The sequence below is a fragment of the Poecilia reticulata genome, linkage group LG11, assembly GCF_000633615.1.
Source record: "Poecilia reticulata strain Guanapo linkage group LG11, Guppy_female_1.0+MT, whole genome shotgun sequence".
Lineage (NCBI taxonomy): Eukaryota > Metazoa > Chordata > Actinopteri > Cyprinodontiformes > Poeciliidae > Poecilia > Poecilia reticulata.
The window spans coordinates 28446495-28462992 of record NC_024341.1 but is presented as its reverse complement, the minus strand read 5'-3'; the positions used below and the strand labels follow the sequence as shown (position 1 = coordinate 28462992).

Here is a 16498-nt window from a genome sequence, read left to right as displayed (position 1 = left end):
CAGCAGAGACCATCCCACTGCCTTACACCAGAACCGGTTCTGAAGGTCCAGTAGAACCTCTGAGGATTCTCCAGAAAAACATCAAACATTGAGAAAACCAGAAATTTGTTCTGATCCAGTTCGGAGGAAAATCCATAAGTTTTAAAGCAAATTTCTGGTTAAAACTAAACCGGAAGCTGAAGCGTCAGGAGAGAATAACGTCCAACTTCCGGTGATTCATTAATAAATGTTCCGGTTTCAAACCAAATGTTTCAACGAAATAAACGAAAAACAAGATCAAAGTTTAAGAAATGAAGCCAGTTTTCCTCTTAAATCATTTTCATTGAGTATTTGATAAATTCTCCAGTGGTTCCGGTCCTGGACGGAATGGATCCTGAAGCAGCTGCTGCCGGTGGGAAGAAAAACTGTTGAAACTGGAGCAGAAAAGTTCGGCAGCTCCAGAATCTGGACCCATTTCTGAAGCATTTTCTCCACAACTCGGTCCGGTCCGGTCCAAAGGTTCGGTCCGGTCCAGAACTCTTCTGGGTCTGGTTCGTCTGAAAGCTTCAACATTTTCTCTTTCAAGCTGCTCTGCAGCAGGACCGGTTCTTCTGGAGAAAGAACCGAACCGGGTCATTCATCATCAGGTGATGAAAAAAGGAGGAGCGCGAAGCAGCAAAACATTAAAACCAGGAAGTCAGAATCACGTCACTGGACCGGAACCGAAATGATCTGTTTATATTAAACCATAAAAGAAAAAAACCTGAAAAATAAAATTACAGATTTTACATCAAGCTATAATTTAAACACATGTTTTTAAGAGGAACATAACTACCAGAGTGTAACCCGGTCCAAACCCATCAGAATGTTCCGGTTCTGATCCCAGCCGGTCACCTGATTGGTTTTATGGTTTTAGTTACAAAATAAATTATTTTAAAAAGGAGGTTCTGGTTCCTGTTTTTATACCATCAGAACCGGATCAGAACCTTTCCAGAACTCTGGGATTAATCCAGAAAAACATCCGGAAAACGGGAAAATTCGGGATTCTGTCGGTCTGCAGAAAACTGATGTTTGGAGTCAGTGCGCCGCCTGCTGGCGGCAGAGAGAACTGCAGGATCAGAGGAAGGAAACGGGAAACTTCAGTAATAAAATAGATTTTTATTAAACAAAAGAAAGAACTACAACATGATCCAGAACCTGATCAGAACCAGAACCAGGTAAAGAGCACACCAGACAGTTCAGCAGAACCTCCTTTAATCTTTAAGTCCCACCGCCGCCTTCAGCCTCTTCATGTGGCCCAGAGCGCCGCCGCTGCTCATGGCGTCCCGGACGTCCCGCCGGCAGTCCGGGCAGCGCTCCGCCACGGCGCACAGCGCCTCCTCCAGCGCCTCCTGGCTGTGGCGCTCTGGCGCGGCGCCGCTCTGCGTCAGGACGCCCACGGTGTGCCGCAGCCAGCCTTCGTCCCGGATCAGGCCGGAGAGCCACGGCTGAACCCGGACGCAGCCGCCCAGCGCCTGCAGGGACAGACGCCACAGCTCCGCCGCCTCGTCCCAGCTCTCCTCCCAGTCCGCGCTCACCTGGACCGGACCAGAACCGGAACCGGGGCGGAGGGCACCGCGCAGGAACCGCAGGGTTACAGAGAAGAAACGTCTCTGGCCCGAATCCACCGGACCTGAAGACAAGGGACAGTTAGCAGGACGGACAGACAGACAAATAGGAGGTCCGGTTCACCGCAGCAGGAGGTTCTGATTCGCTTCAGGCCCGGTCCAACCACCGGCTTCAAAAAGTGGTCAAACAACTTTCTATTAGTGCTGAAAACTGATTTCAAACAATCACCGGTGGCAACGCCAGCTTAAAAGTTAGCTACGCTAACCACAGAGCGCTAATCATAAACTTTAGTTCTGCTAACGCTATAGCAGCATAGCTGAAGCTAATGCTAAAGCGCTACATCTACATAACATACAATGTGCTAAAAGATTTTAAAGACTCCAGCAGGAAATGGATTCACTTAATTCAAAATAAGAGCGTGAATATAAATAATTAGAAACAACTTGGAAAAGTCTTAATAGTTAATAACCAAAACTTCAACACAGTTTAACTTTATTTACAAAACAAACTTTTATGGAAAATGTAACTTATGGGAAGCTGGAAATGATCAGCTGGAGGATTGGAAATGAACTCTGACCTCCAGTTGGAGCCTTTAACCGGCCAATCATCAGCCCCAGAGTGCAGTAATTGGCTGCTAGGACCAGGAGGCGGGGCTTATTCATCAGAACAGGAAGTGCTTCACTCAGGTGGGCCTCCAGGGTTCTGAAACATGGATCCTTCCTGGAAACGGACCGATGGAATCAGAACCAGAACCAAACACCAGGAACCAGAACCAGAACCTGCAGCTACCTGACTCTGTCCGGCTCCGTCACCGTCACGTTCAGGAGGGCGGAGCACGCCGTCTCCATGCTGGGGTCTCTGGGAAGCGCCGTCTGGCTCCGCCCCCTCAGGTCGGTCCAGGTCCGGACCAGGAAGTCCACCAGCAGCGCCGGGGCATCCACGCTGAGCAGCACCTTCCTGGGGGCGTCCTCAGCCGACAGGTGGCACAGGGCGGGCAGCAGGTACCTGCAGAGGGGGCGGAGCCTCCATCAGAAGGGGGTGGGGCCTGTGCCACAGCGGAACCCGCTCTTGCAGCAGGTTCTGGGTTTACCTGAGAGCCCCGGTGCCCGTCCAAGCCCCGCCCCCCTCGCTGACAGACAGTCGGGCCGTCCAATCAGAGAGGCTCGGCTCGGCAGCTCCCTCCTGCAGGTGGCGCCGGGCGTAGCCAATCAGGAAGGGCAGCAGCGCGGTCACTTCCTCTTTCAGACAGGAAGTCTCCTCGGCCAGCCAGGCGCAGAGCGCCCGGAACGTCGCCAGCACAAACGGGTCGGAGAAGCGGTCAGGCGCCACCTGAGGGAGAGGAGACGCGTCACGCTCTGCAGCGCCCCCCGCAGGAGGAGACGGGTCCAGTTGCCCACCTGCTGCAGGTAGAAGATGACGGCGGAGAAGGCCTCCTGCAGAACCTCCAGAACCTGGCGGCTCTGCTGCAGACTGAGCGCGCTCAGAGCGGAGCGGTGAGGCGGCGCCGCGTCGCCGGCGGTGCAGGCCTGCTCCATGGCCGCCTCCATGATGCGGTAGCATCCTGCAGGGAGGAGAAGAAGAAGAAATGAGCTCCACTGGGACCAGAATCTACGGAGAGAAATTAGTCCCAATGTGTCTGCAATACGTGAATCTAAATTTATGATGTTTTTAAATACTTTAACTCTTTTCAGATTTTATATTTTTAATCTAATTCTGATCCTTTTTACTTAGATTTTGTATTTTCTGACTTTTTCCTTCAAATTTCATCTAAACAAATTTGAAACTTTTTTTCCATATTATTTCTACACTTTTTTCAGACAATTAGATTAATTTAGTAATTAATTAATAATTAATAAATTAGTAATTTTTGAAATGCGTTTTTTCTAGATATAATATCCGAGTTTCCAACTCAGACTCTGGAACTGCTGTGTGATTCAGGGAACATCTGATGTTTATACAAACTAATCCACTAAAACACAAACACTGTTCCAGACCCGACCCGACCCGAACCGACCCGAACCGAACCGACTCATCATCTGATGTCAGAAACTCATTGACATGTAAAAATAGAACCAACAGTCGGTTCTTTATTAAAGTATTTATTTCTCTATTTATAGGATTTATTTTACATCCGTTGAACCAGAACTTAACGACCCTTTACACCGAGTTCTGGTTCTGGACCAGAGGACAGTCGGACCCGGTAGAACCGGACACTACCTGTCAGCGTGTTCTGCAGCTCTGGACTCGGATCGTTCCCAGGCGGTTCTTCCAGGCCCATCCGGACCTCCACGCAGGCCCGGTTCACCAGCAGGCAGCAGAACCGGGCCGGACCCACCGACTCCCAGCCGTACAGGTCCAGTAAGCAGGCGCTCAGAACCAGAACCGGCCCGATCTGCTTGGGCGTGAGCTTGGCCTGCAGCGTGGGTCTCAGCGCCGCCCACACTCGGCCCACCGCCTCCCTCAGCTCCGCGCTCTGCTGCGCCGCCTCTGGCGGCGGCAGGAACCGCACCAGCTGGGCGCACATCTGCAGCCGGGTCGGGTCCGAGGCCCGGCAGAACTCAGAGCAGAGCCTGAGGAGCAGAGAGAGGAGTTCTGCCGGGTGTCTGCGCCAGGCTTCCTCTCTGGTTTTGGACAGCAGGCAGCCCAGCAGCGACAGCGCCCTCTGGTGGCAGCGGTTCTGACCCGCGGCCCGGCACAGGGCCGGCACCGCGCCCCGGGCCAGGAGCCGCTCCGGGCCCCGGAGGAGCCCTAACACGGCCGTCAGAACCTGGAAGCAGTCCGCCACCACGGCTTGGTCCAGAGACTTGACCTCTGACCTCCTGCTCTCCTCCCCCTCTCCGCCGCTCCCTCTGGGGCGGGCCTCCGGACCCGCCTCGGCCCGGTTCTGCTGCTGCGATCCCGGCCCGTCGGCCAGCAGGCCCAGCAGCAGCGGCACGGTGGCGAGCAGCTGGGGCCGGGCGGCCATGTTGGGGTCGGTGCTGAGGGCGGCCAGCAGGGCGGCGCCCAGAGACAGCAGCTCCTGGGGAGGAAGTCCCGCCCCCCCGGGGTCCCGCAGGGCCGTGACCAGCAGCCGGGCCGGGAGGGCCGGGCCCACCGCCTCAAACACCCGCCGCATGGTGGCCGGGTCCAGCTGGCTGGCCGGGCACAGCCGCGTTATCTGAGGGAGACACAACCGGGTCAGAACCAGGCCTGAACTGAATCAGAACCAGGTCCAGTTAGCAGGGTTATCAGCTTTTGTTAAAACATAGATGGAGGTTTTACTGTAATAATGTAATTAATAACATTATTTAAAAAGCTGGTCATGGATTTTAGCCACATTTTACAGCCATTTGAACCAGTTTTAATTTTACAATAATTGCTTCATGATGTATTGGACCAAACAAAGGAGCAATAAATTCAAATGAAACAAAACTTTCATTTTGAAGGACCGTTCTCTGGATGTTTATCTGCGAGTGTTTCCGGTCTATAAGGCAGCCGATTGGCTGCCGGGACTCCACTACCGCTTACCGTAATACACCATGTATGCGCGAAGCTAATCTTTACAGCCGGCTGAATTAAGCTCGGCAGGCTGAAACTCACCAGCAGCAGAGCCGCTAACGTCTGGCTGTCATTCTTCGCGTGCCTGAGCGCGTGCAGACACCTGTCCAACACCTGTGTCTGGGCTTCACTGAGACACCTTCCTCCTGCTGCTCCCTGCTCCGCTTCATCTGCCGCTTGGTCACCCATGGTAACCCTGGCAACCAGCAACAGTAGTTTAAAGTCAGCTGAAAATGTGAAACCCGACAGCAGGGAAACTCTTAAACCACCTTAGTGAGGTGTCAGCTGTTCCCAGACGCAGCACAGCAGCTTCTAAATCCTCCCGTATCAAAATAAACTACCAGAAACCAATAAAAACCCTCAAACAGTCGCGGGGAACCAATCAGATCAGGGTTTGTTGCGTAGTGAGGGCGCCATTTTAAGCCGCGCCGTGAAAACGAGGCATTGACTGGGTGTGCATCGTTTCACAGCCGGCGCGTCAGCCGGAGACAGAAACGTTGAAGCGTGGTATTCCAGGCAGTGGTTTGGGTTTCCGGTGTTTATATTTTTAATAATACCTTTTTTTAAGAATACACCTACAGTGATTGATGACGTCATAGACTTCAATAACCCGCTCCCACAGGGGAGTACGGTGTTCTAGAGGTAATCTCCTCCCACACCACCTTGTCGTCATTTCTTCCCAGGTGATCTGCCGGCTGATTGTAAGAGATGCAACCCGTGACTCTTCAGCCTTATCTACTGTCCATAATCTGAGGAGTTAAAATGGTTTCTGAGTAGAGAGTCAGTCAGTAGAAGGTTGTATAACTGGATCCACCCGGTCCTCCGGTTTTACTAGGCAATATGTTATTGCCTAGTAAAACCAGGGTTGTAGGTTTGAATCCTGCCCAGTGACCTTTCTGCATGGCGTTGGCAGGTATTCTCTCTAAAACCATTATCTTTCGTAACAACACTGTCTGACTGTGAGGTGGGTCCAGGGTTCGCTCTGGTATCTGTGACGGACTGATTAAAGCTAAAGCTAAATAAATAATCAGCTGCATGTCATGGATTGGTCTCAATGACTTTTAAAAGTATTGATCAAAATGGTTTTCCATACTTTAACTTCCAAGCACGTCATCATTCACCTTTTAAGCAATCAGAGCCAATCAGAGCAGAGTACAGCATCCCTCCCTTAAACCGAGTTGGTGTAGTAGCGCCAAGCTGCCGCCAGGTGGCGCAAAGCGGAAGTCTGATTAAAGTTCGTTAATATTCAGGTAAATGAAGATTTAAACCCACAGTTTGACTGGTTACATAACAGAACCGAACCTGTAACGAGTCCATCCCGAGGAAAGTATTTCAACTCGAAATGTTCCCTTCATTTGATTCCTTTTAGACTTTTAAGTTGAAAATCCCTCCACCGGAAGTTGTGTTTTACACGGTTGATCCGTCACTCATCAGCTGTCCAGATCCGCTCTGACCCACTTTACAGTGCAGAGGGCCAGAACCAGCGGCACATCTCCGCTACCGAACCCTGGGAGGCGGCCTCACCGCTGGCGGAACCTCCGGACCGGGACCGAGCTCCGGGTCCAGCCCCATTTCCTGGAGAGATGACCGCAGCTGTTAGCCTGAAGGTGCCTCCGCGCGGCTGATCCTGGATTAGACAGGTAAGCCTCACCGAACCTGCGGTACCGGGCTGTCAGCGCCAACCTGCTGCAGCAAACCCGACCCACTCCACGGCGGCCTGCCCACGCTCCTCCGGCGGCTCCTTCCGTCCCGCTGTGACCGCGGACGGAAGTTTCCACGCATGTCAGATCCACGGTGAACGATCCCTCCATGTTGTCGGAAAGTTTATTCCCGTCGTGGGTCGGTTCGAGCTGAATGCAGACCCAGCATCAGGTTCTGGTCCGGACTCGGAGGTCTAGCCAGGTTCTGTCAGGTCTCAGGGTTCTGATCTGGACTCATGAAGGGATCCGAACCGGAGACCTTCAGCTGGTTTGGTGCAGCAGAGCTCTGAGTGTACAGAGACCTCCACAGGGCCCCTCAGGGCTCAGTGATGGGGCCCCTCAGGGCTCAGTGATGGGGCCCATCAGGGTTCAGTGCTGGGGCCCCTCAGGGTTCAGTGATGGGGCCCCTCAGGGCTCAGTGATGGGGTCCCTCAGGGCTCAGTGATGGGGCCCTCAGGGCTCAGTGATGGGGCCCTCAGGGCTCAGTGATGGGGNGTGATGGGGCCCCTCAGGGCTCAGTGATGGGGCCCCTCAGGGTTCAGTGATGGGGCCCTCAGGGCTCAGTGATGGGGCCCTCAGGGCTCAGTGATGGGGGCCCTCAGGGTTCAGTGATGGGGCCTCAGAGCTTTCGTCTTATTGCTTCTTCATTACTGTATTTTCCACTGTTGACGTTAGCTTTCCATTGTTTTGTAGATGTTAGCCAACATAATCAGCATCAGTTCAATTCATTTTAGCTCATTAACTGTTTGTTTACCAAATGCAGAAAGTCAATGTTAGTATTACACGCATACTAACGGTAGCAGTTAAGCTAACAGTAGTGTTGTAGTTCATTTTGAGCTAAACGTAACATGCTAGTCAATAATAGTCAACATGCTAATCTTACATCTTGCTTTTGGAAGATGTAAGATAAACTGTTGTCAACAGGAAGTCTGATTCTTATTTACTAATATCTGCAATTACATTAAGTAAAACATGCTAGTGGTAGCCCACATACTAATGGTAGCATGTAAGCTAACAGAATTTTAGCTCATTTTAGCCTCGCTTTACTGTTTGTATACTAGATGGACTATTCTTGCAGGTCAGCATGCTAGGTGTAGCAGGTTTATGTTAGTATATTAGCAACAATTAATTAACATTCAGGCTCATTTGATGTAAAAACAGGAGTTAGCATCCTGAGTAAGTTGGAGTTTGTTGACATGATTGTGATGCTGCCCATATGCTACTGACGTCATTTTAGCTAACCTTAGAAGTTTTGCTATTTTCACTGGAGGTCAACATGCTAGTTTTAGCAATCATGCTAATAATAGAATTCATTTTGACAAGGTGATAGCAGCCAGTGATAGCCTGCATGCTAACCAATAGCATTTTAGCTAATTCTGGAAATTCTCCTGACGTGGAATCAAAACAACCCTCATGTTTCGGCTTTGAAGCTGAAACTTGAGGCCTACAGAACCAAACTCAGCCTCAGAACCTCTGGTTCGGTTCAGACTTTGGCAGAACCATGTTTCCTCAGAAACTTTCCCGCTACATTTTTTATTTAATCCAGAATGAAGGAATGTGACCAAACCGCCTCCAGTCTGCCTCCGCCCTTCTGGGCCGGTTCTGCTTCAAACACAATCAGGGATTCTTCCTGCAGACCTGTGTTCAGCTTTTCTCTGACTTTAATTAGGCCAAAAGCTGTGTTTTGAAGCTGACTCGTTAAGTGTTGGATCTGTGTGAAAAGCTGCCAGCAGAACTGCAGCAGGAAACGGATATCAGACAGGAGGCAGAACCGTGCGGGTGGGTTGGGCCCGGATCACCGGGCCGGAAACAGAACCGGCTTCAGGAGCTCAAAGCAAAACCAGTTTTAATTGTGCTGACAGACTCAGACCCGGCCCGGCCCGGTTCTGCTGTTCTGGTCGAGACAACCTCACCGTCACGCTCCGCAGGATATTCACTGAAGAAGAAGAGTAAACACTGGCACAGGTCCCGCCCCAGGCTGAGCTCTGGACTTTGACTAGGCCTGGTTTTGTCATAGCTCTGCCGCTGTGTTCGGGTCGTGGTTCTGTTGCTGACCCAGTTGGATCCGGTTGGAGGTTGGCTCAGGGGTTCCCAAACGTTTCCATGCCACGACTCCAAACAGCTTTAACCTCTGACCTCTTTGTAAACCCACAGAGATTAGAGAATATTTACAGAAATATAAACTGAAAAGATCTAAATATAATAAATAATAATCAGTAATTATGACATTCATTCAGCATGAATAACCTAATTCCATCTGATTTTAGACCTTTATTAACAAACAATTCACATTTTCTACACAGTCAGTGTAACATTGTGAAGCTCATTTTATTTCATTAGCAACAAGGAAAGAGCAGAAGAAGAAAAAGCTACTAATGTTGATCCAAATCATGTAAACTAGATACTCTAGTGTTTTAAATAGTAGATTTAAAATTAGATTAAAATATTCCCACGGTTCTCCTCTGGTGGTTTTCCTGACGGAAACCAGCTTCATGAATCTATCAGCCAATCAGAAAATCAGAAATGATGAAAAATGTCAGATTTGTTGTTACTCGTTGCCATGACGACGCCGGATCAGAACCTGTGGGTTTGGTTCTGCAGTTCTCACCTGAAGGGCCCGAAACGGTTTGGACCCGCGGTCAGAACCGGGTGGTTCTGGTTCCCGGCTGATCCGATGTTTTGCTCCGCAGCCTCCTGAGGCGGCCATGTTGGATCTGGTGGTCAGGGTTCTGGTGTCGACCCGTCTTCACCCGTCGCCTCACTGCAGCTCACTGCCAACCTAACTCCTCCTCTTCCTCATCTTCATCTGAGCTTCGGACCAGAACCAGAACCAGAACCAGGTGAGCAGCTGATTATCCAGGAAACATTTATTTCATCTATTTTATCACATTTAGTTTTATTTGTAAATTTATTCAAATGTAACTTTTAATCATTAAATTGTTCATTTTTGTATAATTTGTTTTGCTGTAATTTATAGTTTATTTTCATTTAATTGTTATTTTTTAATTCATGTATTTCTTCATTATATTTAGTTACTAAATGTTTCTAATGTTATTTTTCTTTATTATAAAAAAAATCATTAAAATTTCATTAGGACAAGAAAAATAAACGTAACTGAAACATGAAAGTAAAATTGTAATAATACAGAAAATAAACTTTAATATTTGGAGAATAAAGTAATAATTTTGACTCCAACATGAAAAATATTTAGGAATCAAAATGAGGAAACATTTAATCTTTTAATTATTAGTCAGTTTGTGAATATTTATGTTTCTGTCTGTCCCACTTTATTCACTTTATTCTGTTTTATTTTCACATTTCTGGTCTTTTTATCTTTATTCTAATATTTTGAGTTTTTTGTCTTCAGCAAAGATTAAATACAAAATTAAACCTTATTTGATTTTTAGCTGTTTTATTATTTATTTTTAGTAAAAATGTTTTTTTTTATTTTTTATTTCATTTCTATGAATAATTTAGATGAAATGTGACCGGTTCTGGTTCCGGTCCGGTTCTGGTTGTTTGTCTCCGTCCCTCCTGCAGGTTCCGGTACCAGGTGGAAAATGTCCGGCCGTCCGGACCTGCTGCTGCTGCTGCTGGCCCACCTGTGGCTGCTGGCTCCGCCCACAGGTAAGCCAGCCAACATGGCCGACAGACGAACCGCAGGGTTGGACCGCGTTGCCCTCCGCTCTGGCGCCATCACGTTGCCATGGCAACAGCAGTTAAAGGGCCAGTTGGGCCGTCCTCGGTCCATCTGTCCCACCAGGAGACGGAACCGAAGGTTTCAGTTAAAGCTGAACTAAAACCAGTGATGGCCAAACATGCGCTAACATGCTAATAGCTATTAGCATGTTAGCGCTTTAGCTTCTTTGCTGACGTTTATCTCTCCCATTATTAACGTTTCCAGATAAATTCTAATTTAATTGACTATTTGATAAACTTTCAGTTGAAGAAATTTTAACCAGTTTGGATTATCAACGTTTATGTTCAGGCTCTTATTTTGAAGTGTGTGAAGACGCAGCAGTTCTGTTTCCTCTCGTCGCAGCCCCTCGGTTTTTCCAATAACTTTATTTAAAACACGAAAATTTCATAGACAAAATAAAACAGACAGTTCCGACTCGGTTCTGATTCGGTTCTGACCCGGTTCTGTCTGGACGTGTTTGGAACGTGATGCGTTCACTGACTGCTTTCATTACCGCGTTATTTTCAGGATCGTTTAGATTCCCCGTCTGGATTCTTCTGCTGTGTGTGGGCTGAATTGCGACCTTTGACCCTTTGACTCCTCCCCCTCCAGGCCAGGCGGCCGCCCTGTGCCGGGTCTCCGGCGGCGTCCTGGGGATCCACTGGAGCAGCACCCTGAGCCTGGGCTGGTTCCCGCTGGCGTCCGGCCAGGGCGGCGCCACCTGCTGGGAGACGTGCTGCCTGCGGCCGGGCTGCGGCGCCGTGTGGAGCCTCGGCGGGCGCTGCGTGCTGCTGGGCTGCTCCCGGACGGACGGCTGCGGCATCTCCGTCCTGCCGCAGCCGCACCGAGAGTCGCTGGGGCTGCTGCAGCTGCTGGCCAAGGTGGCGCTCGTTTTATTGCTGAGGGAGGAAATTAGCTTGGTTATAAGAATAAAGTCATAATATTAGCAAATTTACCGGAAAAAGAAGCTTCTGCAGTTCTAAAGTTGGTGATTCTTTCTGCCAGAAAAGATTCAGCCGATGTGGAAAAAGTGTTTAATTAAACCAACATGAAAACCACACATGTTCAGCATTAGTCACTTATAAAATGTACTTTATTCACCAGACATTTCGGCTCGTTATCCCGCCGTTACGCTGAACGCTCAACTCCAAAGTTTCACCAGATGTTCAAAAGTCATAAAAACCTTTTTTCTCATAAAAACTTTTTTCTTTTGCCATTTTATTCATGTACAGTTGTGACTTTTTTCTCGTAATTAAACTTAAAAATCCTGAACTGGCTCTAATATTCCACCTGAATTCAAAGTGTAAATAAGTGAACATGACGGTCAAGATGGCCGCCCCGGGCGCGATGACGTCACTGAACCCAACATTAAAAACGTTTTTATTTCCTGCTGCAGGGTCCGGTCAGGATGAAGCGCAGGAATCCCCGACATGCCGGAAGACGCAGCCGCATCGCCATGGTAACGCCACAGAACAACGCTCCACCAGCAGATCCCGGTTCTGTTCCGGTTCTGATCCGTTCGTGACTCTGTGTGCAGGAGACGCCGCGCGCCGATCCCACAGCTCCCAGCAGCTCCAGTCTGCTGCCGACCGCCCAGCAGAACCTCAGCCTGCCGGCCAATGGCAGCTCAGACGGCGTTCCGGTCCTGCCGCCGCAGAACGCCACCGCGTCCTCCAACGACACGGCTGTGGCTCCGCCCCCAGCAGGTGAGTGGCCCCGCCCCCAGCAGGTGAGAGGCAGCAGGGGCGTCGCACGACCTGCAGGTGGGAGCGTGGACTTCGCCCCCCACCGCAGGTCAGCTGCGGTTTTCCCAGATCCTGAGGCGTTTTAGTGTCGACAGCTGGAACGCAGCGCGGCGCTCCGAGGCTCTGCAAACAGGAAGTACTGAGTTATCAGTTCCTGTGAGCTGAACAAATATCAGCAAACCAGAAACGATCAGCCGCAGCAGCTGCTGCAGCACGACATGCAGCCATTCATCCGTCATTAAATACATTTAAGTTTTGGGGATTTTAAGAGAATAAAATAGTAATTTCATGAACTCCAACACGAAACATGATAAATAGTTAAAATCAGGAATGCTGAGCAGCTTGTGATGTTTTTTGGCGTACCTTTGGGTCTCGTAAACCTCTGTGGTTTCTGAGGGTCAGTGAACGCACCGCGCCGCTCACTGGTCCTGCTCTCCTCCTGCAGTCAGGGAGTTGGTGGTTTCGGCCGGAGAGAGCGTGGAGGTGACGCTGCCGCGGAACGAGGTGGAGCTCAACGCCTACGTGGTCCCGACTCCCCCACCAGGTAAGGTCTCACCTGGAGGCGGGGCGTCGTGGAGCGGAGCTTCCCTCCATGACGCGCCGCGTCTGGTTCTCTGCAGGAAGCAGCTACGCCTTCGACTGGCAGCTGAAGACGCATCCCATAGATTACAGCGCACAGGTGGAGGGCAACAAGGGACAAACACTGAAGCTCAGCGAGGTGCTCAGGTTCTGGTTCTGGTTCTGGTTCTGGTTCTGGTCCTGTCTGACCTCCTCTTCCCCCCCCAGCTAACAGTGGGCCTGTACGTGTTCGAGGTGACGGTGACGGACGGAGACGGCGCTTATGGGCGGGGCTACGTCAACGTCACCGTCAGACCAGGTGAGACGGGAGGCAGGTTCTGTTCGGGTTTTGTTCAGGTTCTGTTCGGGTTCTACTCAGGTTCTGTTCAGGTTCTGTTCGGGTTCTGTTCAGACTTAGCCGGTAAAAGAAGTAAGAGAGGAGCAGCTGTTTGAAAAATGAAAGATACACACATTTATATATGACCGTTTATATTTATTAATTGAAAAGATACTTTTTCACTAAAATCTTTTCTGCTCATCAATAAAGTAAATATTTATGAAACGTGAATTATTAACACAAACAACCTGCCTGATTAAAAGAAAAACTAATTTCATCAGCTGTTTTCTGTTTTGTTGGCCAAATTATTACCTTTTTTATTTGGTCTTGGGCCGAACAAAATCCTGCAAAGGGCCACAAACAGCCCGCAGGCCACACTTTGGACACCACAGTTGATAAATAAGCAGATCAGATCGCATGAATGAACGTCCCATGATGTGTTTGACTGGTTCTGGTTCTGCTCAGTGATCCACTTAATGCTTCATTTTCCACCTGGCAGAGCCGCGCGTAAACAAACCCCCGGTTGCCACGGTTTCCCCCAAGTACCAGGAGATCTCCCTGCCGACCAGCTCCACGGTGATCGACGGCAGCCGTGAGTGGTTTTCACTCGACACGAACGCGGCCAGCCGCCACGGCGCCGACCCAAACCTTCATCCTCCTCCTCTTCCTCTGCGCAGAGAGCACCGACGACGACAAGGTCGTGACCTGGCACTGGGAGGAGGTCAAAGGTCCCCTGAGGGAGGAGAAGGTCTCCGCCGACACGCCCATCCTCACCCTCACCAACCTGGTTCCTGGGAACTACACGTTCAGGTGGGGGGTGGAGGAACCCGGCCGGTTCTGCTGAGGTTCTGGTCCAAACACAGACCGGGTGTGAAACGATGTGAATGAGTTTTCTTCCTCGTTCCTCCTCCAGTCTGACCGTCACGGACTCGGACGGCGCCACGGACTCGACCCAGGCTACCCTGTCTGTTATCAAGGCCAAGGACTACAAGCCTGTAGCCAACGCCGGCCCAAACCAGGTCAGAAACCTCCTTCCTGTTGGTTCTGGACTGTACGGCGTGCCAACAGTGCCAACATTTTGACTATTCTCCACCCAGCGGGGGGTACTTGCTACTTGCTACTTCTGCTCTGACGCTAGCTACTGACCTGATTAATGATCAGCCGGCATCACTGACTGAGCAGGAGAGTACTAGCTAGCGTTAGCTTTGGAGAGGCTAATGATTAGCATGGTTAGGCTGGTCATCCTACTTCCTCTGCTGTCCATTATAATGGATAGGCTAGCATTAGCATTAGATATGCTGGTGTTACCATTAGTTCAGTTAGCATTCGCATTGGATAGGCTAACATTAATAATCATACATGGCTTGTGTTAGCATTGGATAGGCTAACAACTAGCGTGTCTAGGCTGATGTAGAAAAACGTATCAAGATAAATGGTTAGCATGAAGTATCTGTAGGCACCATGGTCCAGGATTGTATTTTTGTTTACTGTAATCCAAAGCGATGCTAAGTGTAAACATGCTGTATTAGATGGCTAAAGCATCTAATGTTATACTGCCCTTTAATTAGCTCTGGGTTAAAAACTTCAGTGCTCAGATGCTGCAAACATGGACAACATTATGCGACGTTAGAAGCAGAATATTTAAAACCTAGTTGGTAATTTGTGAAATCTCTATTTAATTTGTGAAAGTTCAAATATTAGGTGGAATTGCACCTTAGCCAATTGCTAATTGAAAGAATTAGTACAAGCCAAGGCATGCTAGATGTTAGCCTATCCAAAGCTAATGTTAGCCGTGGATAGCCTTGCAGTAGCCTATTCAATTTCAACACCAGCTTGTCCAATGCTAATGCTAGCTAATGCTATCTGTGCTAATGAACAGAAGAAGTAGGCAATTCAGTGGAGTTAACCTAGACATTCTAAGCTAACTCCACTGCCTATATAACAACTAGCATTGGATAGCTTAGCACTAGCATATCCAGTTTAAACCCCAACCTGTCTAATGCTAACACTAGCCTATCCATGCTAATGGGTAGTAGAGGAAAAGGCAACTCAGTGGATGACCAACCTAGCTATGGTAGTTCTTAGCCTCTCCAAGCTAACATTAGCTAGTCTTCTCCCTCTCAGTTACTGCTGTTGGTCTATCATTAATCAGATCAGGAGCTAGTTTTGGATAAAACCTTCTGGAACAATGTAGCAGCCACTACTGGGTGAACAGCAGTCTTAAACAGTAGAACCGGGCCGTAGAACCGGGCCGCAGGCGGTACCAACCCAATGTGCGTCTCTCTCCAGGCCATCCAGCTGCCGAGGAACTCCATCACGCTATACGGCAACCAGAGCACAGACGACCACGACAACCTGAGCTACGAATGGTCGCTGACCCCGGAGAGCAAGGACAAGGTGGTGGAGATGCAGGTGAGGTTCTGCGGCGCCGCCGGGTCGGTCCGGGTCGGCCCCGGTGCGCTGGCCTCACCGTGTCCCGTGGTTTCCAGGGCGTCCGGACGCCAATCCTGCAGCTGTCGGCCATGCAGGAGGGAGACTACACCTTCCAGCTGACGGTGACGGACTCGGCTGGACAGCAGGACACGTCCAAGGTCATCGTCATCGTGCAACCGGGTCAGAACCGCCTCAGTTTGTTTCATGGTCCGATTAGATCCAGAACCTTCCTGTTGGTCTGTCTGCCAATAAACACAGCAGAAAGTATTCACACTCTTCAGTTGGTCAGAGAAAGAAAAACGAGAGATTTTAAACTGGTTCTGGTGGGTTCTGGTGGTTCTGCTGGGTTCTAATGGTTCTGCTGGGTTCTAATGGTTCTGCTGCAGAGAACAACCAGCCTCCGGTGGCGGACGCCGGGCCGGAGAAGGAGCTGACGCTGCCGGTGGATGAAACCACGCTGGACGGCAGAAAGAGCAGCGACGACCAGAAGATCGCCTCGTACCACTGGACCAAGACCAGGTCGGTTCTGGTTCTGGTTCTGGAGGTTCACTGGACTCGAGCTGATTTAAAAACAGACCCCTTTCTGGACGCTTTCTGCTCCTCCAGCGGTCCGGACGGCGTGAAGATCAACGACGCAGACAAAGCTGTTGCCACGGTAACGGGTCTGGAGGTCGGGGAGTACCATTTCACGCTGACGGTGGCGGACGACAGGAAGCTGGAGAGCAGCGATACGGTGAAGGTCATCGTCAGAGAAGGTCAGTGGGCGGTTCTGGAGTGGGTATCACAGCCAATCAGTAGGCCTGCAGCGTCTCACAGCCAATCAGGAGGCCTGCAGGGTCTCACAGCCAATCAGGAGGCCTGCAGGGTCTCACAGCCAATCAGGAGGCCTGCAGGGTCTCACAGCCAATCAGGAGGCCTGCAG

General features: G+C 50.0%; 2 protein-coding genes across 2 annotated transcripts in view; one reads left to right on the top strand and one right to left on the bottom strand.

Moving 5' to 3' along the window:
- Positions 1 to 1216: 1216 nt before the first annotated feature.
- ncdn (neurochondrin) lies at positions 1217 to 5594 on the bottom strand. Its single transcript, XM_008423023.2, has 8 exons — positions 5394 to 5594; positions 5167 to 5320; positions 3805 to 4744; positions 2985 to 3148; positions 2678 to 2916; positions 2377 to 2592; positions 2165 to 2307; positions 1217 to 1651 (listed from the first exon to the last, which is right to left on the bottom strand). Exons 2-8 carry the CDS (start codon positions 5311 to 5313, stop codon positions 1233 to 1235), a joined length of 2268 nt encoding a protein of 755 aa, XP_008421245.1. The 5' UTR covers positions 5314 to 5320; positions 5394 to 5594; the 3' UTR covers positions 1217 to 1232.
- A 1384-nt stretch (positions 5595 to 6978) lies between these two features.
- The window catches only part of kiaa0319l (KIAA0319-like ortholog), a 13422-nt gene continuing 3902 nt past the window's right edge, over positions 6979 to 16498 (top strand). Inside the window, exons 1-17 of the mRNA XM_017307390.1 lie at positions 6979 to 7265; positions 8548 to 8603; positions 9524 to 9664; positions 10365 to 10451; positions 11116 to 11384; positions 11900 to 11962; positions 12041 to 12209; positions 12694 to 12792; positions 12869 to 12966; positions 13035 to 13125; positions 13643 to 13735; positions 13821 to 13953; positions 14057 to 14162; positions 15433 to 15555; positions 15633 to 15756; positions 15963 to 16095; positions 16183 to 16331. Of these exons, the coding sequence (XP_017162879.1) occupies positions 6979 to 7265; positions 8548 to 8603; positions 9524 to 9664; positions 10365 to 10451; positions 11116 to 11384; positions 11900 to 11962; positions 12041 to 12209; positions 12694 to 12792; positions 12869 to 12966; positions 13035 to 13125; positions 13643 to 13735; positions 13821 to 13953; positions 14057 to 14162; positions 15433 to 15555; positions 15633 to 15756; positions 15963 to 16095; positions 16183 to 16331 (2221 nt within the window). The remainder of the gene's footprint in view (positions 7266 to 8547; positions 8604 to 9523; positions 9665 to 10364; positions 10452 to 11115; positions 11385 to 11899; positions 11963 to 12040; positions 12210 to 12693; positions 12793 to 12868; positions 12967 to 13034; positions 13126 to 13642; positions 13736 to 13820; positions 13954 to 14056; positions 14163 to 15432; positions 15556 to 15632; positions 15757 to 15962; positions 16096 to 16182; positions 16332 to 16498) is intronic.

Excerpts from the sequence above, each read along its gene's own strand:
- ncdn (XM_008423023.2), bottom strand. The coding sequence starts at position 5,313 with ATGGGTGACCAAGCGGCAGATGAAGCGGAGCAGGGAGCAGCAGGAGGA. Across the intron at positions 3,149-3,804 it reads GCTGCAGAACACGCTGACAG|GATGCTACCGCATCATGGAG; the intron begins GTAGTGTCCGGT and ends TCCTCCCTGCAG. Across the intron at positions 2,593-2,677 it reads ACGGGCACCGGGGCTCTCAG|GTACCTGCTGCCCGCCCTGT; the intron begins GTAAACCCAGAA and ends CCCCCTCTGCAG.